The 23,556-nt window shown below is 43.6% G+C and overlaps 1 protein-coding gene across 1 annotated transcript in view; it reads left to right on the top strand.

Annotated features, from left to right (window-relative positions):
* Window positions 1–23,556, top strand: part of PCSK5 (proprotein convertase subtilisin/kexin type 5) — a 451,875-nt gene that overhangs the window by 334,894 nt on the left and 93,425 nt on the right. The window contains exon 21 of the mRNA XM_068551986.1: window positions 18,745–18,847. Within this exon, the coding sequence (XP_068408087.1) occupies window positions 18,745–18,847 (103 nt within the window). The remainder of the gene's footprint in view (window positions 1–18,744; window positions 18,848–23,556) is intronic.

Genomic DNA, 23,556 nt, shown 5'->3' with positions numbered 1-23,556 from the left:
CCACCCTCCCCTCCTCTCTCTAGGGGAGAATCTGTTTTCTGGTCTTCCAGTGTCTAGCACTGTATACCTTGCACTCCTTGGCTCGTGGCCCCTTCCTCCCTCTTCAGAGTCAGCAGTAGCATCTTTAAATATCTCTCTCTGCTGAGGTCATGATGTCACCTTCTTCTATTAGTAAAATCTCCCTCTACCTCCTTATAAGGATACTTGGGCCCACTCTGATAATCCAAGATAATCTCCCAAATCAAGATCTTTAATCACACCTGCAAAATCCCTTTTACCATATAACGTAACATTCACAGGTTCCAGGGATGAGGACCTGGATGCCTCTGGGAGCCATCATTCAGCCTACCACACTCGGAGAGATCATCTAACTCTCTGAGCCACCACTTTTTCATCAGTAAAACAGAAATAATAATATAGCCTCATGAGAATGTTGCTGTGAGACACACTTTAAATCACTAAAGAAATGTTTATTGGGTTGTTAAACACAAAAGAGAAGCAGGCAGCATTTATCTAACATTAATTCATTAACTCTATTCATTTACGCACCTTTTACTAAACACTATGTGTCAAGTACCGTGCTAGACACAGGAGATGTAATAGAATGAGGAACCCCGCCTTTATGGGTTTTATACTGTAATAGAAACAGATAAATGCTAGAGAGAAAGTGACCTGATGCATCAACAGGGGCTATGAAAAGAAATCAGAGAGGAAATGCTCTACAGGGATATAATAGTAGTTGTTGTCAGTCCTCTGGGCAGGAAAAAGGAGTGGAAGGATAGAGTTGGAGAAAGGGGCCGGGAAGTGCCAGGAGTTTCTCCCGCTTGGAGTCATGGGTTGGAGACGCTGGGGTGCAGTGTGAGAGATGAGCTAACAGTGCAGACCGGGGTCCAGTTGTGAATGGTCCTACGTGCCCTATAAGTGATCTGGATTGCATCATGTGCTCCAGGGAGCCACTGAAGAGTTTAAGCAGCCCTTCCTCAATATCCCATCCCCCACAGCGATCCAGAGCTCCAAGCAGGAAATCCTGAAAGCTCTGGCCTCCTTATTCATATTTAAACATCAAACTTGGCAGAGTTCTCTGTGAAGTGGTACTGGTTTCTTTTTTTTTTTTTTTTTTTTTAACTTTTAAAAATAGTTTTATTGACATATAACTGATACACAAAAAACCTACACTTATTTAATGTATACAATTTGATGAGTTTGGGCATATACATACACCCATGACACCGTCACCACATTCAAGGTAATAAACATATCCATCACCTCCAAGGTACTGGTTTCTTTAAGCGCCTCCTGCCTTTCATTGAGACCCTTTGTGATTTATACTTTCAGAATTTTACTTTTAGAGCCTCCTGATATAGTGAGCCATCATCTCCCTTAGACTCCCTGTCAATCTCATTTTTAAAGCACTTGCTCTTAAAAATATCCTTATACCCCCTGGATCCCATTTACCACCCCCCCCCCTACTCTTTATGGTTCTTTTTATGAGAATGTCCAAAAAATAGATTTGCTATATTAACTATTAGTGCCTTAGGTAGACCACAGTAATTCTGATTGCTCATGCAATATTTTTTTCTAACCTGGGTGGTTTTTCTGAAAAGTGGGTTGATGAAAATTGTGATGTGAATTTAGTTGAGAACGCCTGCTCTCCTGGATGCATGGTCCCCAGTCTGCTCCGTCCCTCCACTTTACCGCCTGAAACGTAACACCCCTCCCTAATATGCTTTTGTCAACCAGTATCATTCTCTCCGTGAACTTCAATATACTGGCAGTACATTTCTGTGCTGGAAAGACATTTTGCATTAAAAAATTGGACGCACAGCTGGCATTCTGCCTGGGGACCACATGTCTAGGAAAGCAGTCATTTTTAACTAAGGATATTACAAGCCTAGATAGAATAGGGCTGGTGTACTCTGAAGCACAAATGTCTAGCCTACTGGAACCAAAATTACCGTACTGCATGTTGGTAATTAACCTTGTCAACTAGCTTTCAGAACAACTCCAGCCTAATGCACACACTCACTTCTCGGGTTCTATAGCTGTTGTTTCTGGATCTCATTACATTCCATTTGCAACCTGCATCTCTGCCACTGCCTCTCGCCAGCATGCTCTGATTTGCTTGCCCCCTTTGCCTTGTTTTTCCCATAGAGTTGATTAGCTTCTTTTTTTTAATTAACTTTTATTGGAGTATAGTTGCTTTACAATGTTGTTAGTTTCTACTGTACAGCAAAGTGAATCAACCATACGTATATCAATACATATATCCCCTCCCTTTTGAACTTCCTTCCCAGTCAGGTCACCACAGTGCATCAAGTAGAGTTCCCTGTGCTATACCGTATGTTCTCATTAGTTATCTATTTTATACACAGTAGCAATAGTGTATACGTGTCAATCACAATCTCCCAATTCCTCCCACCACCCCCCACCCTTTCCCCCTTGGTATCCATACATTTGTTCTCTACGTATGTGTCTCTATTTCTGCTTTGCAAATAGGATCATCTATACCATTTTTCCAGATTCCACATACATGCGTTAATATACGATATTTGTTTTTCTTTCTGACTTACTTCACTCTGTATGACAGTCTCTAGGTCCATCCACGTGTCTACAAATGACCCAATTTCGTTCCTTTTTATGGTCCATAGCATTGATGGACACGTGGCATTTATGGACACCATAGCATTTATGGTCCATACAAAATTTACTAGTTTGTTGTATTTGTGATGTACACTCTATCTCCTGTGCTTCACCAGGGAAGAGACTTGTGTTTTGCCTACCGTTGTATCCCAAATTCCTGGAAGTGTGCCTGGCGTGTAGTAGTTGCTTAATAATTATTTTAAATGAATGAATGCATACATTTCCATGGAGCTATCAGCTATCAGGTGACTCTTTTTTGCATTCCTAATTCCAAACACATCAATTTATTTTCCAAAATGTTTTGACCACTTTATCACTTGGCAAATAGCGATCCAGGAGAGAGGCTGAAGCTCAGTCCTGTGGGAAAACTCTGGAAAATGGTATAGATCACAGGCCTCAGAGTTATCTCACTGGAGGGACAATGGAATCATGATCTTTATACACCAAATCCCTGGCATTGGTTGAGGAAAACTCCGGGGTCAGTTCCCTGGTTCTCCTGGCCTGCCACGTGCACCGGACAGAGCAGCCTTCCTGCACTGGAGAAAGCCTTGCACTGATACAAGCAGATACTCTCCCCTGGAAGTTGGTTTCCACACAGTGATGTGGCCACAGGATATGTGCAGGGCACCAAAAAAGTCTGCTACAGTTCACAGGGAGAGCAGCAGGGGATGAGGCCAGCAGTGGAGGCAAGGGCCAAAATTTGAAGGCTCATGGATATCCTTCTTTGGAGCTTTATTCTGTATTGAGGGAACAGCACAGGAAGACTTCAGGTAGAAAAGCAGCATCAAATTTACATCTGAGGAAGACTATTCTGGTTAGAGTAGACAGAACAGGGGTGAGGTGGGTAGAGCAGATAATGAGTCCCAGAGACCAATTAGGAAGTTAAATCTATTACATGGGATAGGAAAGATTGGGTGAGAAGTCCTGTGGTGGTGCTGGAGATGGACCTGAGAGATTGTGAGGGATCAAATGTGGGGAAGGGTGGGGTTGAGCGTCGGTTCCCCGTACTGGCTTTCCCGACACTCACCTACGTAGTGAGTATAGGAAGGATATAGGTACTGGGGTGAGATGCTAAGTCTTGCTGGACATTTTGGGTTGGAAATACCTGTGAAGTGTCCAGGTGTAGAGTCTATGGGCAAATGGATATAGGATTATTGAACTCAGGAGACAGATCTGGACTAGGAAAAGCTAGTTAGGAATCTCCACTTTATAGAAGATGTTTGAAGACAAGGAAGCAGGAGAAATTCCAAGATAAATAACTAGAAGTTTACCATGTGAGATAAGTTGAATGTTACCGTCAACAACCTTCTGGTATCAAGTCCCTTGCCAATCTAGAGAAAGCATGGCTTCTCTCATCTCTGGGTGTTGCTTTGCCTTTATTTCTCTCTACAGTTTCCCTAAATGATTATCTTTCCCCCTCAACATAGCTGAATATGGAGAGGGAACAGACAAACTGTGTGATATGGGGAGAGCTGGGTAAACTCTCATCGTCAGCTTTTTCATCTGTAAAAAAGGGATCTCCTGGGTGGACATCAGCTTGCCTGACAGTCAACTGAAGAAACTTTCTTGAGATATAGGCTTTCCGAAGTGCTCTCTCTCCTGAACACAAATAATATCAAACTCATGCTCTTACCTTCCCAGGCACTTAGCCTGTTTGGTACAAGGACACTCCTCACTGCACCTTCCACAAGCATTGCCTCTGCTATAATGATGAGCCTTTAACCTGCTAATGCTTGTTCATCATTTACCTGAGACTCGTTACTCATCGAAAAGCATCTTTTCAGATGGGCACAAGATCCAAGTAAGCAGCTGCAATCATTGTGATCGGAGCCCTTGTAACAACTGACCTTCCTTCTGCGTGGGTTTGTACATTAGAGTGTCTACAGATGCTTGACTTTTCTGCCAAACAGCCATCCTGGCCAAGAACAGGACGGCCCCTCCACCGGAATGTGTAGGTGATGACATTTCTTTCACCATCCTGGCATCTAAACCTGACACTCTATCTGGTAACAATGCATTGAGCTCCTGATTGTTTATGGATGGCACTCGGCAGAATGGGCTGTGAACTCCTGCACTATATTTTACTCCATCAACTCTTGTTATACTTGTGTCAGAGAGAGAACACAGCCGCTCGATGTTGAGCAGACCCAAAAAACAGCCACTGTCAAAATCCTGCCCGAGGCATCTGTATAAACACACAGAGCCATGCCAGGAGTCGTGCATTTTCAAAACATCTGCCAGTTCATCCCAACCAGCTTCCCTCACATTCTCAGGCCCTGTCAATGCTACCATCATTCCTTTAATCCCTCAAGTTCAAGTCCATGGATTTGACTCCTTGGTCTCGACCCATCTCCTGTATGCAGGAGTCATCATTTATCAATAATAACAGTAACTGTATTTATTTGTTGCTTATTATATGTCAAGCAGACTCTGTGCTAAGTCCTTTATTAAATTTAGTTGTTACAACAACTTTCTAAAGTTGACTATTTTTATTCCATTTTGCAGCTATGGAAATGAGGGTTAGAGATGGAGCCCCAAATCACACAGCTAGAAAGTGGTGGAGTGAGAATTTGGATCCAGCTTTCTCTGTCACTAAACTGTACTATATTCCCGCCTGTGGAGCATTAATCATCTTATCTTCCCCTCCTTTATACGGCATTTTGAAGTTTCCAAAACATTGTCACAAGGCATATCATTTGGTCCTCCAAACAGACCAGAGAACGAGGCAGGACGTGTTCCATCCCCACTGTCACAGAAGTAAATAAAACTCAGCATTTACCCGACTTGCTCAAAGCCACGCATGCCTGAGCCTTGGACTCAAATCTTGACTCCTTTCACTATTCTCATAAATATCATGCTTTTCTTTTTTTCATAACAGCTATTTCTTCTTTCGAAATGACCAATGTATAAAATTTACTCGGAGGCCATTTTGGCCTGCTAACTACAAAGACATTTCTACAGGGCTTTCCAAAATTGGAAGAGGAGATAATGAGTTCTCCATCCCTTTTAGTTTTTACCCAAATACTGGGCAGTCACTGAGCTAGAAACCATTGAGACAATTAAGCCTGATCCCTAGATAAGTTCCAAAATCCCCCTCTCCCTGAGATCCTGTGACTCTGTTTTCTCGATGATTTGGTTTGCAATAGCTCCAATTCCCTCACTCCTGGCTTTCTGAAGCCATCTGCTAGCTGACTTTTCAGGCTGTCCCCCCAATTCAGCCAGTCTCCCCTGACCAGGGTGATCATCCACCAAAGTTGTTCTCATCAGTGACATTCTTCCTAAATCTTCCTTGGCTCGCTTTAGCCAACCACACCCATTCGATACACCTCTGCCTGATGTTCCATGATCTATATCCTCTATCCAAACTCAGTTTCTGCTTCAGTCAATCCAAACATTTGCCTGAGTCACAGAGACATCATGCCTAGTTCAGCTCCCCAGTCCTTTGCTTTCTGTGTTCCCCTCCTGAAATATGCTCCACTTTCCCCCCCGCCCTCCCCACCTAGCCACATCCATTTTTTTGAGGCCCAAGTCAATCTTATTTCAGTATAACAAACAAATATTTAATGAATATCTCCCCCCAAAACACAAAACAAGTCTAGGAACAATCTTCTACTCAGGCAGTGAAGCCATGAGGACCTAAAACTGAACAAGAAATGGTCCTGTCCTCAGGGAGGGGTACAACGGGAACCAGCTGCCCTGAGCAACCATTAGGTTTTGAACACTTATTCTACACTGGCTGAGTTCTTGGTATTTTATGCGAGCTGATTCTGCCTGTCTCATGAAGGGTAGACATTAAGCCTTCTTCCCAAATAGCCTCCAGAAAATGTTAGGCAAGCAATAGTACAGGTTGCATGATTGAGATGTCTAGGGCTGCATATTTTGAACTCATCCCCATATACATTCACACGCACACACAGCCCACCAATTACTTGAATTTCCAGTGTAGTAGAAGGGGCACACGACATCTGAAGTCAACCGGGCCTGGGATCAACCCCATCTCCAATATCTTCTGGGAAAATGAGTGCTACAAAACCAGGGTGAAAGGAGCAGAGTTCGGAATCTGACCTCCTGGGTTTAAGTCCCAGCTGGGTGACTGTAATAGGTCCCTTCATATCTCATTGCCTCAACTGTCTCAACAGAAAAATGAGGATGATTTAAAAAAAAAAAAAACAGCTGTACACAGAGCCCTCCTTTCCCCATGGGGTTATTACTGTAAGGACTGAGCTAATACACACAAAGCACTCAGGACAATTCCTAGCATACGCCATCAGTGAATAAGTGTTAGCTATTTGGATTAGCACTAATTCAGTGAAATTGGACAGATTACTTAAATTTCCTGAGCCTCAGTTTCCTCTTTAAAATGACAGCAGTGCTCACCTCCATAAGCTGGCTCTGAGAATTAAATGTGGAAGCACTGTGGAAGCACCCAGCTGTCCCAGAAAAGGTCCCCTTATCTCCAGGCCAGGGCCCGGACTTCTAATCCCCAAACTACACACAACATTTTTCTCCTGCCTCTGCTCCTTTTAGCAGTTTTGCCTGCCCATCGTTTGTGCTACTGTAGTTAAGTGCTTGTTTTTATCCCACAGAAAATGTTGGCTTCTTACAAATTCATCTTTAGGAAATTACAACCTAAGTCAAGCTCAACGATTGCATAAGCAAAAAACCATTCAAGCTCCCCGAGCCCCGTGGGCAGCTTTTCCACAGCCCATCCCTGCCCATTTTGGCAAACTGTGCACAGCAGAGAGAGGGACCAGCCCTCTCCCTCTTCAGGAGGGCTTGGGGCCTCAGGCACATCACACCGTGTAAAATCTGGTTAAGACGAATATCAAGAGCAGCCTTGAAAGCAAAAAGGAGTCAAAGCAGGTCAGACAGCCGCCAGAGGGAGTTTGGGAAGGGGAGGAGAGCCTGACTCACCAGCTCTGCCTGTGGGGATCACAGCGAGTTTCCAGGGAGCGTCAGGCTTCCCGAGTCCTGGACACCGAGCCCTACCTCACCGCCTGGTGGCCGCAAGCCTAAGCTGGAGGCTAGTCTCTAAAGGTCCAGGACCCCCGAACGTGGGGCCTGTTCCCTAGAAATGATGCCAAAGGGCCCCTGCCCTCCCCCAGGGCAGTGAAGTAACTAGAGCAGGAAGATGCAGTGGCCCCCGGGGAGACCCTGAGGGTCGGCTGGAGGTGGGCTTAGCTGTGAAGGGTGGCGGTCAGGCCCAGGGGAGGAGAGGTTACATCACTTGTGCAAGTTTACACAGGAAGCCCAAGAGAACCCTGGGATTCACATCTAGGACAGCCAGCTCCAGGCACAAGCACCTCACCTGTTCCTGCCTCTCCCGTCTCTGAGCGGGGAGAGGACAGCACACGCTTATCCAAGGGCTCAGTGGGAAAGAGAGGAAGCCTGAAGGGGGGTGGGAGGCGCAGGCACTCTGCGGTGGTGCCAGAGGAGGTCCTAGACCTGGATCTCACGCTCTGGACAGAGCCTAAAGCTCTAATCGGACACAAACCATGCGCAAGGAGGCTGGTAGGCAGGGAAACACTTGAGACTCCGTCTCCGACGCCCAGGGCTCCTGAGGCCTCTCCCCTCTCAACACGAACTACCCCTCCCATACACAGAACACCGCCACACTCACGACATGCAACCCTGCGCCCACTGCCACGGTCAGCTGCTCGTGTGTGCCACCGTCACTGAGACAGAGAGGAAACTCTGCAATTTATCCTGATACCAGCCAAGGAAGGAAGCTAAGTCTAGCAGCCGAGGAAGGAAGCTAAGTCCGTTCCGGGCCACTCACCTAGAGGAGAAGCCGGTCGTCCAAGCGCAGCGTCTACGCCACCGCGGGGCCCAGAATCCCGTGCTCTGAACCCGAGCTGGTGAAACGCTGCTTCTCGGGAGAAGCCTGTGTGCCTTCCCAAACTTCTACCTCAGCAGCCTGAGAAGGGCACAGCCATAGCTCTGGAATTTTCCACAGCTACGCGCAGGGAAAGCTGGCTTTGCTCTGGTCGAGGGAGGCTGGCTCCCAGGGGCTTCTAATTACGTATGGAAATGACCTTGTGTGCGTGGGTTGCGTCTTGCAGCTGAATTGCTTTGAGAGGTCATAGTTCTCCATCTCCAGGGTCATTAATTTGCCTCATTGCCAACGACCTGTGCAGCCAGTACATTCTTTGAATCCCCTTCGGGGTGGTGGAAAAGGCACAATTTGGGATCCAGTGAGCCCAGGGTTTGAGTGATGTTTAGAGAGATCATATTTTGACGCTTGAATTCCTTATTTGGTCAAATGAAGATGATAGTCCCTACCCCACCTTATTAACTTGAGGCTTAATGAGGGAACATGTTCAAAGTACCTGATAATTACAACTACCATTCTGTCATCCACTGTGAGAGGTGCTTTCAGGTCTGTTTTCTCACTTGATCCCCACCACATTCTGTGAGAAAGAAAATATTATCCACAGTACACAGAAGAGGAATGTCAGGGAAATATGTGACTTGATTAATGTCAGGCAGCTGGAGAAGGAAGCCAAAATCAAACCCAGGTGGGGATGACTCCAAAATTTGTGTATTTATCCAAAACAGTGCTTCCTACCACGCTGGCACTCCACTGTAGGCACACAGCAAACTTTGGTTCCCTGCTTTATTTCCACACTTGAGTCTTTTCAAAAGCACAATTTGGTCACTCTCAACAAAACATATGGCAGCCTAGCCCTATGAATTGGGAGATTGGGATTGACGTATATACACTAATATGTATAAAACAGATAACTAATAAGAACCTGCTGTATAAAAAATAAATTAAATAAAATTCAAAACAAACACACACAAAAAAACATATGGCAGCCTGACTCATCAAATGCTTCCCCAGTCACTAAGGGACTGAGGTGTTCTGGGTGCCATGCTCCATTCAGACTTGTCACTAGACAAACCAAACCATCTCTTAGAAGGCAGCATCCCCTGCCCGAGGATGCGGAGCGTTAATGATGACCCAATGAAAGACTAAATTGCCAGTTACCAGCTCAGGTGCAGGTGGAGCCCCAGGCCTTGGAAGGCAACTTCTTTCCCTTTCCAGGAGATTCTCTTTCTCTTAATTAGCAGTTAGGCTGCAACTTAGCACCAGCAGGCAGGGCTTGAGGAAAGACTAAGGAAGGGCGAGGAAAGACAAAGACAGCACTTTGGATGTGTTGATGCAGAGCAAGAGAAGGAGGGTAATTTGAGGATGTTCCCTCCCATGGGCACTGGAGTTGGGGAAGGGACAGCAGTGGTGCCTTGAAGGGTTTAAGAGCAAGAGTTGTTTTTGTTTTGTTTTGTTTTACATTTGTTAACTTAATTTTTTAATTTTAATTTTCTAAAATTTTTATACAATTTTTGAAGGTTACTTTCCATTTACAGTTATTACAAAATATTGGCTATATTCCCCATGTTGTGCAATACATCCTAGAGCCTATCTTACACCCGATAGTTTGTATCTCCCACTCCCCAACCCCTATATTGCCCCTCCTCCCACCACTGGTAACCACTAGTTTGTTCTCTATATCTGTGAGTCTGTTTCTTTTTTGTTATATTCACTAGTTTGTTATATTTTCTTAGATTCCACATATAAGAGATATCATACAGTACGTGTCTTTCTTTGTCCGACTTATTTCACTTAGCATAATGCCCTCCAAGTCCATCCATGTTGCTGCAAATGGCAAAATTTCATTCTTTTTTATGCTGAGTAGTATTCCATTGTATATATTGTTGTGTGTGAGTGTATGCGTGTGTGTGTGTGTGTGTGTGTGTGTGTATCTCACACCTTCTTCATCCATTGATCTGTTGATGGACACTTAGGCTACTTCCATATCTTGGCAATTGTAAATAACACTGCTACGCACATTGGGGTGCATATATCTATTTGTATCAGTGTTTGGGGTTTTTTTTTGGATATGTACCTAGGAGTGGAATTGTGGGGTCATATGGTAGCTCTATTTTTAGTTTTTTGAGAAACTTCCATGCTGTTTTCCACAGTGGCTGTACCAATTTACATTTTAAAAAAAAGAGCAAGTTTTTTTTGTGTGTGTGTTTTTTTAAGACATTGGTTTAGTTTATTTTGATTCACATTAATTAAGTAAGTTTTTGTGGGTTTATAGGTCTTTTTGTGAATCTGAGGGAAGCTATGAACCCTATTCTCAGGGGGGAAAATGCACTTACACACAAACACACAAAATCTTGCATACAATATCAGGCAGTTTACAGACTTGCTGAAGTCTGTCCATTAACTGCATAGGGATTTCTATTGGTCAGGGCTCTATAATTGCAAGTGATAGAAAACCAGCTCATATTATCTTAAGGCAAAGGTAAAGGTATTGGTCCATGTAGCTGGGAAGATATTGAAATAACTCAAAGAAATGGCTATAGGAAACAAAGCCTACAGGACGAACTGGATCTGGGAACTCAGCATCACCTGGACATACTCTATCTGCACTCCTTGAAGTGCAGATATTTCTGTTTGTAAAAGAGCAAGTTTTAAAAGCGGTTATTTAGGGAGGCTCTTTGGGTAACCATAGCAATGAAAGTACATGACAACAAGTCTCATCTTTGTGCCTGTGTTCAGGACTTCCAGCATCACAGAAAACATTTAGATCATATTAAGCTCCTTGGGAAGGACTTGGGTTTTAACCGATTCACATGCTAGGACCCTCGTTTAGTTCAGAAGTGTCAGGAAGGCTCAGTGGGCGACACTCCTGATAGTTTCCCCTGCCATCTTCATCACCCCCAAAGTGAAAGAAAACGATGCAGCCCGTAAGGCCTGATAGCTCCCCTGCTCACTCACTGGCTGACGGGAAGCTCTAGTCAACAACCTGTCCTTTCAAGTCACTTACTTTCTCAGTGAGTGTCTCCCAAGCATGACCTGCCTCAGGTAATGAGCCATGTTTTCCAAAAGGTAAACAAGTTATTTTCTCAAATTATGATCACTTACTTCCAGCGCTGGGTATTGAACCCCACATATCCCCTCACCATGAACACATCACATTCTGTACAGTTTCTCCCATGAGTAGTGCCTCTGCAGGCACAAATGGTGGGAACACTGGGGGATAAAATCTTACCTCTGAGGAGGAGAGGGATGGAGTGCCCAAAAGAACCTGTAGAGAGTCTAGGCTCACTTACAGGGAGAGCAGACAGCCCACTAATTAGAGAGACCGTCAAGACACTTTGCACACCTCCAATGGGCAAGAAATGGATTCCTACCCACTGTACACTGCTTACGGGAAAGTGCTCATGGCTTCCCTCATCCACACATTCAACAATAGGCTTTGTAAATGTATTTTGTTTAAATGCAGATAATAATCACACTTATGCCTCTTGTCTTCTCTTGTGTCTGATCTTGGAACCAACTGTTCAGTGCCTTTTTAATTTTAGCATCCCTAACTAGGAAAAGAGTGACTTTTCACTAACATAAAGACAGTGCAAAATTCTCTTAATTGAGAAGATATACAGGAAACAATCCATCTATACTAGATTTTCATATAAATTGAGGGACCAGAGAGAGGCTACTATAATTCTGGTTGTAAGCTAGGAGGCAGTTTATTTTGGTTGTGGACAATAGTTAAGAAGTATAGAAAATCCCTTTGCAGAGTTCCAACCAATTATTTTATTCATTCAAAAAAAATTAGGGGATTCCTCTTAAAAGCTTCTAGCCTAGTGGACAGAATAAGCTGCTTGTAAAATATCAATTTGATAAGCAGAATTGCCTTTTAATAAATTGTGGCCATTTTATCTGAGAAAATAAATTTGGAAGGTATTTTCAATCATGGAGTAAATCTACTTAGTGCAGTATGCCAGCTCAAAAGTTCATTTGTTTACACAGTGAATTCCTTTTTGATACCCTTACCTCACCAAGTGGTTTAGAGGAGGCATGTACTCAGTTCTTTCTTTTTATAAATAGCAAAGCTACTTGGAACTCCAAAAGGGGAAATGAATTGGTACCAGGGAAATATTGCAGAAAGAGCATGGCTCAGACTCAGACAAACCTGGGTCACAACCCAACTCTGTCACTCACCTAGTTGAGTGAATTTATGCAAAATTTTTCATCTCTCTGAGCCTTGGTTTCTCATTCACAAAAGGGGCTGTTGTCTGGCTTAAACATTACATATTACAAATACATACAGTATTTGTAATATGGTAGGTGTCGGTGAATGGGAGCTTGTGTGATTGCTGCATCACCACTCTACTCAGGTGTGTTGGCCAAGACTTCACTTTGGATACATTTTTTTAGCAGCCTGACTATGCTCAGGGCCCAAACAGCAGGGAAAAACTAAAAGGATCAACTCTTAATTCCTTGCTCTTCGGACAGCACGCAGGCTGAGGGAAACAAAACATTTGCGAGTGTGTTGGATCCACATTTTACAATCCGTCTTTTTGCAGGAGTGCCAGCCTATGGGGGTGCCAGAGTAGCATTTCAGAGCATCTGCACAAACCACACAGAAGAACACTAGCACCTGAGAATGAAAAAGCAATGGGATCAGGAAGGATAAGTCTCGTCAATCAGAAAAGCCTGTGGGGGAGGAAAAGTGGAAATCACTAAGAGGACGAGATAGAGAAGCAGTAGCCCACAGACACCTCCAGGCTGTGGAAACAGAACTCTGCTTTGAGCTGCGTGATGTTCACTCTGCCTTTGTAACTTCTAATGGAAAGGAAAAACAGTGTTCCATCTGCCAGATGTCTCCATTTTCACAAGCTTTGTCCACTTACTCATGTATCTCCATTATCACAGGAGGTCTCCCAAGACTCAGTTTAACAAACTGGCTCCCCAAGATGGCTGGTGCTCTTTGGACCCATCCCCAAAGGCAGATAATCCTGAGGTTTTTAGTTAAAATCAAGTATTGCCCTTCTAGGGAATAAACTCATTGTGTAGACGCGTGTGTGTGTGTGTCAAAATGTATTGTATGTAACATAAAATTTACTATTTTAACCATTATTAGTGTACAGTTTTACAGCATTAATTACATTCACAGCATAGTGCAACCCTTATCACTATCCATCACCAGAACTTTTTCATCTTCCCCAGCTGAAACTCTGTACCCATTAAGCAATAACTCCCCACTTCCCTGCTTCCCCCAGCTCCTGGCAACCTCCATTTTACTTTCCGTCCCTCTGAAGTTGACTACTCTAGGTACCGCGTATAAATGGAATCATGCAATATTTGTCCTTTTGTGACTGGTTTATTTCACTTAGCATATGTCTTCAAGTTTCATAATTGTTGTGGCATGTGTCAGAATTTCCTTCCTTTTTAAGGCTAAATAATTGTGTAGACTTTTACGTGAAGATATTGCAGTCTCAGTTGATGGCCTCATATTCTGAACTTTGCTATAAAACTTCGCACTTAATGAGGCCTTAAAAACTGAATTATTTCATTAGTATATAACTGGTTGAAAGTGTTACTGTGCATTTATTGTAGCTGGTGGAAAGTAATAAATATATGGATTTCTTTTCATGAAAACTGTCTGCACACAGTGGTATCTTAAGTTGGAAACTAGTTGTTGGCATCCTTGCAAAGGGATAGTATTATTTGATTAGCACTTCTGGTTGTAGAAACATTCAGGAAAGTCACCTTCTATGATACCTGGCATCTGAGTGATAAGAGGTCTACATAAACAGAGGTCTACAGATAATTCAGTACCCCAAGGTTGCTCACTGAAATAACCAGATCAAAAACCAAATGGCTGATTTCTCATCCAATGTCCCTCCTATTTTCTCTTACTAATTACCCTTGCTAAAAAGCTGTCTTAAACTCTCGTCATAATCTACTTATGTGTTTATTAGTTTACTTGGCTTATATATTTATTTGCTTAAATATTACAATAAATTTGACTCTAATCAATAAAGAAATATTACAAGGTACCAAAGAAAGCAAAGCATTTCAGCCGGAGACATGAAGCTCTTCTAGCCATGTAAGCCTAAAAAATATTGCTATGTGAGTCTCAACCATGTTTGGTAGCTGCGGAGGATGTAATCAATGTTTACCTATTCTGGATGATTTCATAAAGTTTATTTATAACTTAGACTTGTTAACACAAACACATTCTGCAATGTCATCAAGAGGTGGAACAGGCGTACTAAGGCACTTACTTATACTTGTAAACATTTAAATTTACAAGTATTAATTTTTAAGCTGTGTCTTCAACTGCTGAGACATCATTCCTCCCCATGAGACCCTACTGCCTCAGTGGCCTTTGAACTATTATAAGATGGGATGAGAAAGAAACTAAAAGGGGAATGAAAAAATTTTGATGACAAGAGAAAGATAATTTGGACATGATAATAATGGATGAAGACACCAGAAGGGAGAGCTTGGAGGCTGAGGAGGAGAACAAAAATATTGACCCCAAAGTCTGTGCTAAAGTGATTTTTCCTAAGAATTTTGTATATCACGCCTGTCATAAACATTCAGCTTCATTGTGCAATGAAAACAGATGACAAGAATTTACTGCTCCAACAACCAAAAAAAAAAAAAAAAAGCAACTTGACTATGTCCTTGGAATCTGGTTTCTTTGCTTTCAAATGTTCAGTGGAACACTTGTGCCTGCAAGGGCTGGGGGCAGTTGTTTATGTAACTCACTGGACGTCTACATAAATATGAAAAACGGGACAGGTTTCTCTATTCTCATCTGTTCTAAAGCCAGAGTTGGCTCTCAAGTTAAGAGGCATGCAGACTGGAGAGAGACGCACAGTTTAGCTGTCTTACGCTGATTCTCTTACATAAGCTTCTAGGTTATGAGATTTTCTCCATTTTGTTTCCAAATGGTAGGAGGAAAAGACATGTTTTAAGAGTCACTTATCAGGGAAGAAAAATGCTTCCGAAGGTTTTAGGTTGGGGAGAACTTTTATAGATCCGAGGATGGTGGGAGACGTGAAGAAAGGACTAAAGACAGACTGGTGGAGAAATATCCTGAGGAAAGATTGAGAGCATTGGATGGAGATTTGAGAATGGCCAAGAAAAAAGACTAACTTCCTCAGAGACAGAAGACAGGTGAACATTCAAGAAGATAGGAATTTTGACATTGAAAACAAGGATGCTGGGGAAACTCAGTATCTTATCAGAAAATTAGGTAGTGAGGTCACATTCTGAGAAAGAATGGGGAAAGAATGGTGGGACTGAGTCTTGGGAAGGTTGGACTAGCCCAAATGAGGAATGCAAGAGGGAACTAAACAGATGAATGAAGGGATGACCAAGCAGCCTAGGGCACCACCTGGGTAAGCTAGACTCATAATGGGGCTTAAGAAGGTTGTGTCTGGAGTGGGTACTTGAAATCTCAGAGATGGGGCAATTCCAAGTGATGATTATATCTAAGGTGGCACTTTGTCAGTACCAACAGAGGCCATAATAGTTGAGCAGATCAAGGAAGTACAAGGCCAAGCTGTCAGTGCCACCTACTGGCTTACGGAAGCCAATGAGGAGGCAAATCAGATACAGAGGAGAGTTTAAAATTTTCACAGTAATAACTGAATAACCCTTGCTTGACCTAGCCATGCATCATCTGTAATTACAAAGGAGACTTTGGGCGTAGATGTAGGATAACTCGCAGAACCATCTAAATAGCAGTTGATTTAGCAGAGCAAGGTATATTTAGTTTAAAATCCTACCCTAGCATTGACTCTAATATATCGTGAAGATTAAGGTGGATGGCTATCAGGAGTTGGGAGACCCAAACCACTGTCTCAGTTCCTATAGGCATGGATGCCAAGGCAAAGGAATGGTCTTTGCCTCTAGGTCTAGCAGAGTCCAGCGTATGCCCTTGTGCTTTGTTTCAGACTTTAACTTAGACTGTCCAAGAGGTCAAAGACATGTGGCCAGCATTTGGATTATAACTATCTCTTAAAAATCATTCTACTCAGAACTCTTTGAGAAGCCAAGAACAGGGCCTATTTAATTTCTATCTCTAAATCTCACCTAGTACCTGGCATATAGATGTTCAGAAAATATCATGGAATGAATGAGTGAATGAATGAGTGAGTGAGCTGTGCTCTCTGTGATCCTACATTTCTCTAGAATACACTTTCTTTGGGTTTAGGAGCCTCTGTAACCCTCCCCCATTCCTGTTCCACTCAGCACACATCTTGTGAAAGACACATAGCTGTCATCTAACTCTGTAAACACAAATTGTTTTCATCGGCCATGTAGGCATGATCTACATCTTCTTACTTGGTCCACCCTGGATCCTCTGCTCTTTATCTGGCTGATGCCTGGACTGATGACTGCTCCATTGGTTGTGCCTTGCACAACAAAAGTGGAAGAGATTTCAGCAAGGGCAACAATTAAGAGGGGAATGGGGGAGCCTGAAAAAATAAAAAAGAAGGCTGCAGAACTATAATGCCTGTGTTGAGTGAGACAGTCGCATCTTGAAGTCACCACTCCTACTAGACAGAAGCCCCAGCTTTTTTCTGCCTCAGGACTGCTGATTACCAAGAGTACACCTAGTCCATTCTAACACCTTTGCGTGAATTAGTAAAAGGTGCCCCTTACAGAGGCAGAGGCTGTCCAGCTTGGTGGGATGAACATGGCGGGGGATTTCCACCTCCGCTTGACCATTTGAGAAGGCACCTTGCGGCAGTGAACAACCTGCACATTTACATTCTTTGCCCCTCTTGTTCCTCACTCTTTAGGGGCTAGGACTTCTGGGAGTCACTCCTGGGCTAAGAGCCACAGTCCCATTCTGAAGGTTATGTATCAGATTTCTGGTCCACACTGTACCTTGGCAACTATTGGAAGGCACAGAAGAACAGAGTCCAAGATGTGCAGCGTGTGCCACTGTTAGATGCTTGCATTGCTCTGAGTATGTACTTTTCCCCATTAGTTAACAAAACCAATAGAGTAACTCTCTGTGAAAGGCTTTTTCTGCCATGTAAGGGCAAACTCTGGTTGCCTCTTCATTTTCACTTTTGTGGTTTAGTGCTAGCAAGTGGAAGATTTATGTAAGTAAGGTTTACCTTACCCAACTCTGCTAGTTCAGTGAAGCTTTGGGAAAAGGCAGAGGGGTAGACTTCCCTCCACTCCTCACCAGTTAGGTCCAAGTTTCCAGGGCTTTTTGCAAGGCAACTACAATAAATCAGGCCGTGAATCTTGGAGTCTGCATAAGATCCCTCAATCAAACCGAGGGTGAGTCTTGCTCCCTCACTCTTCTGGCTGGATCTCAGATGAACAATGTTCAGACAGGCTTAGGGGCTGTGAAAGTTGGGGCTGAAGTGGGAGGCAAGTGAAGGTTGTGACTCTACTGAAATCTGAACCTATATTTTCTGGGCACGATCAGTTTCCAAATCACACAAAGTGGCTCTTTGGATCAGACTGAAGACACTTTTTGACTTTTTTTTTTTTAAGACAATGTCAGAAGAGGATGAGTGTAGTGTGAATAGAGGGTTGAATTCAATGAAGAGACACCCATCATGAGGTAATCACCTGCAATGAGGTTGGCCTCTCTCCACCACCTCTGCCATGGGAGAAATTTTTTAAATGTCCACAAGTTTGTGAGGCTGAACTTGCTTCATGGAAAGTTCATGTGGAAAGGCCTCATCTGGGTCTTTCCTTGGGAGAGAGAAACTTTCTAAGTCAATGAAGAATTCTCTGGCTATCTCTTTATTGTTACTCTTTCAGGGTGAGATGCAGCTCACATCTGTCCAATGTCAGCCAACATTCAATTCCCATTTTTGACTAGTAACCACAATCCCCCCCAGAGCGGTGGGACAAGATCTGGGTGGGTCCTGCCTGTGGCTTGACTTCAACCAAGATTATAACTGGGCTCTTCGTGGGCCAGGAGCCCTCAGGTTTTAACGGGAAGATAGTAGGAGCTCAGTAAAGGGGTCCTATGGGACGCCCGCCCCCCCCAACTCCGGCCTCTCCCTACTTATAAAATCTGTAACACATGTTGACTAGATCCAAAATTATGTCATTGCCTCATAACTTTTTGAGGTTCCAACTTCCGGGGCCCTTGGGTGAAGAGCAGACCGGCTGCTGAAGCCATTCAAGGTCTCCTCTCTCTGTGTTGTCTCCATCGGTTTTGGGCAGCCACAGAGGGATCTGGCTGCTCTCAGACTGACAGCCCAGACAGCACTGCCATGCAGAAATGAGATAAACAACTAGATTTTGTTCCCCAGGAGAATACATTGACGAGCACGGCCTCTGCCAGATCTGTGAAGCCTTGTGTGCCAAGTGCCGGGGGCCAACCCAGGAAGACTGCACTGGCTGCCCCGGCACAAGGTGAGTGACCTCTCTTGTGTCTCCTGGGGTTGGGAGTTCATGAGATGCAGGATGGAGAGAGGAGGTGCTTACCACCTAGAAGCACCCCTTGGGCCTACAGGAAAAAGAATCAAACTCCTTCCCCTGACACAGAAACCTGCTGTGGTCTGGCCCAAGGTCAGACGTCTGTAGTGTCCTCCCCCTGTGGTGCCCCGTAAGCACTGTGAGAATCGGTTCCCTGGACACTACAGGGGCTTTCTCATCAGTGAAGGTAGTGGTGGCTTTGATGCCTAGAATCTCATCCCTTTCTGCACACCCATCCCTCAACCATCATCTCCATCTGCGAATAAAATATCTACTCCTATTTCTAGAGTTAGTTCAAGGGTGAACTGTTCTATGAAAGCATTTTTTACCTCTTTCCAATAGAATTAACCTCACCCTCTTTATGTTCCCCTGCGCTCTGTACAAACTTCCATAAGTGCACCTGTGACTTTTTCAGACATTGACTTACAAATCTACTTGTCAGACTGTAAGCCCCTTGAAATACTCACCTTTGTATCTCCACTACCTATCACAGTGCTAAGAAAACGGTAGGCGCTCAATCAATGTTTGATAACTGAATGAATGAGGAAATAGCAAGTATCCAAATGGGATGAGCGTCTTTGCTAATACACTGAGAATTTATAATGAAGAGAGTTGGCAGCCCATTGCATTTTTAATCAACACTCCTCTGATTCTAGCACTTAATGTTTATTGGCCTCATCTGCTCTGATAAATGCGTAGGAAGCAAGGTTTCTCCCAAGACCAGTATAACTAGGCTGCTCCAGTGGCAGGTGAGTCTCTAGGATGGACATTCCCTCTGCCTTGAACAACAGTCATTTCCTCTAATTCTTTATCAGGACTGTAATACCCTGAGCAGGAACTGTGTTGTGTTTGTCTCCTTATTCCCCTACAGTGATCAACACATAGTAGTAGTTCAATAAATGTATGTGTTATTGAACTTGATGAAGTGTGCAATTAATATCATGAGCTTGGTTCTCCAAATAGCTCCCTCAGAAAGAGAGAGAGAGAGAGAGAGAGGAGGGAAGGAGGAAAGGAAGGAAACACAAAATAATGGTCTTATTAAGAATTCTTAATGCTGTGATAACATTTTCTAAGTGTCTCTTTAAGATACCTATGCCTCTTGAGTTTGCTTTAAGCCAGATTCAAGGCATGCTATTAGATACAGACAACATTTTGAAAATAGGTCCTTTTTCTCCTCTAACTGCGCACCACATCAACAATCAAATCCCTTCACATGTTTGGACACCTTTGAACCAAGGGAACTTTTTAGCATTTAGCATTTGTTTAATAAGGCAGCTACCATCATCCAGTGTACATTGCGGAAGTCATGATTGTCCCAGGCTCACCAGAAGTGAGAAAAAAATTCAACTACCATCAGTGGCCATTTTTTAAAAAAATCGAAGCTCATTGGTACAAGAAGATCAGAGGTACACCTCCTGCGCCATTTGAATAGTTTGGCTTCAGCAGCCCATTCTTTAGCTTTTGAAGATAGAAAAGCATGTGTGTAGATCTCAAACCAGGTGTCCTCCTGGAAATCCTATGGCTCAGGAACTATTTTCTTCTCACCTCCCTGAGCGCCCCATTTCTTTCCCCATTTCTCTTCCTTGATGTCAGTTACTTGCAAATACATCCAAGAAAGGACATCGCATCATGGCAATGAACTAGCTGACTTTTCTTATCTGCATTTTCCAGAAAGGGGTTAGAAGATGAGGAGAAAGAAACTATTTTGAAAGATGGTGTCGTTGACTTATTTGTCCTCAAAGGGCAGCCACGTATTTTCTTTAAGTATTTTCCAAAGTATTTCCTTGAGTGGAATCAGGTCTACTCAAGACGGTCTTGAGCACCTGCTTTATGTCCAGCTCAGAGTTAGGTGCAAATCCATGGATTTTTATAGGTGGTTCAGGAGGTCAAAGTCAAGGGCTGGTGAAGCACTCAGGGACCAGAACACTGGGGGAGCTTTAACACCCTAGGCCTGAAGCAAACCCTGTAGCCATAGAAGAAGGGATGTCTGATAGAAACTGGAGCTGGAGGGAACATAGCCACTCCAGAATCATGTGAGAAGGAAGCCAGGTTGTGGCTCCAGAGGAATAAATACCCCAATCTCTCTCTCCCCCCACCCTCAGATCTCCTGCTGGTGTTTCCCTGTCTGAAACACCTGGATGCCAATGGGGAACACCATTTACAAGTGAGGGAAATGAGCTTGGGGACGCAGTCTCCAGTGGGCACTTCCAGGGCAGAGCAGGTCAGAGAATGGCAGAAAATGGATCTGGGGTGGGGGTAAGGGGTAAGGTGAGGCAAACAGAATAAACTATTGGTCACTCTGAGTTTCTTCCTATTCTTAAGCTTTTGGGGTATCTCCAGTCCTGGCACAATAAAGGTCATCCCTAAAGGAGTTTTTATCTGGGAAAGGAATGTTAACTTTTAACTTAGAGGTTTTCTTCAAAACAATATGAGAGGGAAGTAAATCACTGGGGATGTAGATGAAATAAGATTGGCCATGTGTTGACAATTATTGAAGCTGAGTGATGAGTACATAGGGGGGGTTCTGTTATGTCTTGTTTATTTCATATATGTTTATATTTTTCCATAATAAAATTTGAAAAAATAATTTAACTCTGAAGTTGTTTTAAAGGAAATTGAAACTTGAAAAGCTCTCTCTTCATCTTCTAGCTTTCCCTCTACATTTCTATAAACCTTTGGGTTTATCTAGCTCCTTCAAGATGATTAAAAACTTGGGGGAAGCAAGTATCGTCTTTGCCACCGCTACTTAACACGTCTAGCTCTGTAATGTCGTGGTCCTCACTGCCTGAGCTAATTTCCCAACCCAGTCCTGAAGGAACTGCAGAGTCTATGAACTAATTAAAAGCATGTACAAGTTTTCTGACCCACCCTCAAATGTTTTATTTGATCTGTTTCAAGAATTCAGGAAAAAAAAGATCCTTTGCTGGATTTCATTCTGTTACAACGTTAACGTGCCAAGAAATTACAGTAAATGCCCTTGTGATGGCTTTAGTTAGACCAAACCAACGATCAGAGCGGAGGACCAGCTAACTCTGACTTGCAACTCTTCTGTTCCAGTTCACATCTCTCTCTCTCTCTCTCTCTCTCTCTCTCTCACACACACACACACACACCCTGGGGCTTCTGGAAAATTTAGTGCCAATGTTGAGAACTTCACCTCTGCCCAGCTCTTCAGCACTTGGTTTTGCCACCTTCTTCCTTTCCATGAGCCTGTTGGACCTGGAATGGTTCACAGCTTATGAAAAGGTCAAGAGCGTGCATGACTTGGGGAGAGAAGGGCTTCCCCTGCAGAGATGAGCTTGCCTGAGTGTCCTAGAAATCCACAAACTGGATGATTGGTGGTCCCAGAGATGGCTTGAGTTCGCTTTAAAGAAAATTTTCATCAGCCCCATGGAACCCAGAACAAGATATCTCTTCTCCTCCACTAGGAGAGATTTGGTGGTGCCGGTAGAAATCTGTGTCACTTGAAATGGGACTTTTCTTCAAGTTCCTTAGCAATTGTTCTTGAGCGGGATGGGGAGGTTGCAAGGGATGATGTAATTCAGTGCCTTCACTCAAGCACTACTGTTGTCCTTATCATTCGATCTTTATAAAGAATCATGTTCTTACAAAAACTGGGTATGTCACCTGTGCTTTCTTCACGGTAGAGGCAGAGGGAGGTGGTTTGAAGCACAATTATTTGCTTGGTACTTTCTTAAAATAAGCTCTCAAGTAAGAAAGACAGCCCCTTCCCTACATAAACATGGCAGCGCTACACCATCTGCTTCACCTCCATACCCACCCAAGTTCCTGAAGGGTTTTAAACGGTTCCAACCATTGACAGTATTAGATCACCTCTCTCAAGATAAATAATTGCTCCAAACCAATCTGTCATCTCTTCCTATAAAGAACAAAATGATGATGCACTTTCTATCTCTTTTTCAACTTAATTTAGCAAGAAAGTGAACCTTCACAAATAAACATGCCCCATTCTCCTTTTCAGTGGAGAACAGAGTAGTTCACTTGTTTAAAAACCTCAGAAAGCTCCTACATAGTTTTTCTTAAAGGGAGGTTTTTGTTTTGTTTCCGTCCTTTTAACTAGCCACGACCAAATTATTCCTTGACAAATCTTCTAGCTAAGACACCAGAGCAAGGGTGGGACCAGGATATTCCCAGCTGGCATTAGTGCCATCAGCTAAAAGTCTGGAGCACAGTCTTCTCATTACGGGTCATGGTGCAGGAGATCTGTTTCGACATGAACAACCAGCTGTGTGTGCATGTCTGTTGAGGGCTGGGATTCCACTCTCTGCAGCGGGCCAAAAGGATTGTTGACTCCAGTGATGCTGGGTATGGTGACCAGAGCCTGAGGGGCTGAGGATCCAAGAACGAGGTGTCCTTCTTGTATGCTTGGCCTTAATCCCATTCTGTTTCCGAACAGATGCAAATGACACAGACTTTCAGGGACGAGATGGAAGACTGCAGCAACACATATTCAAGATGCCTTGTCCCCACCCCAATTTCCTCCAAACCTGGTATTGAAATGCTAATCCTCCATTTAGGGCTGATTCTAGCTATAGAAACACAGGGATTTAGACAAGTAAACACCACCCCAGGAATGAGTTGCTCAAGACCTACACCTGGCCTTCTGTGTGACATCCAGACTGGGG

This window comes from Eschrichtius robustus, chromosome 10, assembly GCF_028021215.1.
Source record: "Eschrichtius robustus isolate mEscRob2 chromosome 10, mEscRob2.pri, whole genome shotgun sequence".
Lineage (NCBI taxonomy): Eukaryota > Metazoa > Chordata > Mammalia > Artiodactyla > Eschrichtiidae > Eschrichtius > Eschrichtius robustus.
Note: the sequence above shows the minus strand (reverse complement) of the source record. Positions and strands in the feature narration are given on the sequence as shown.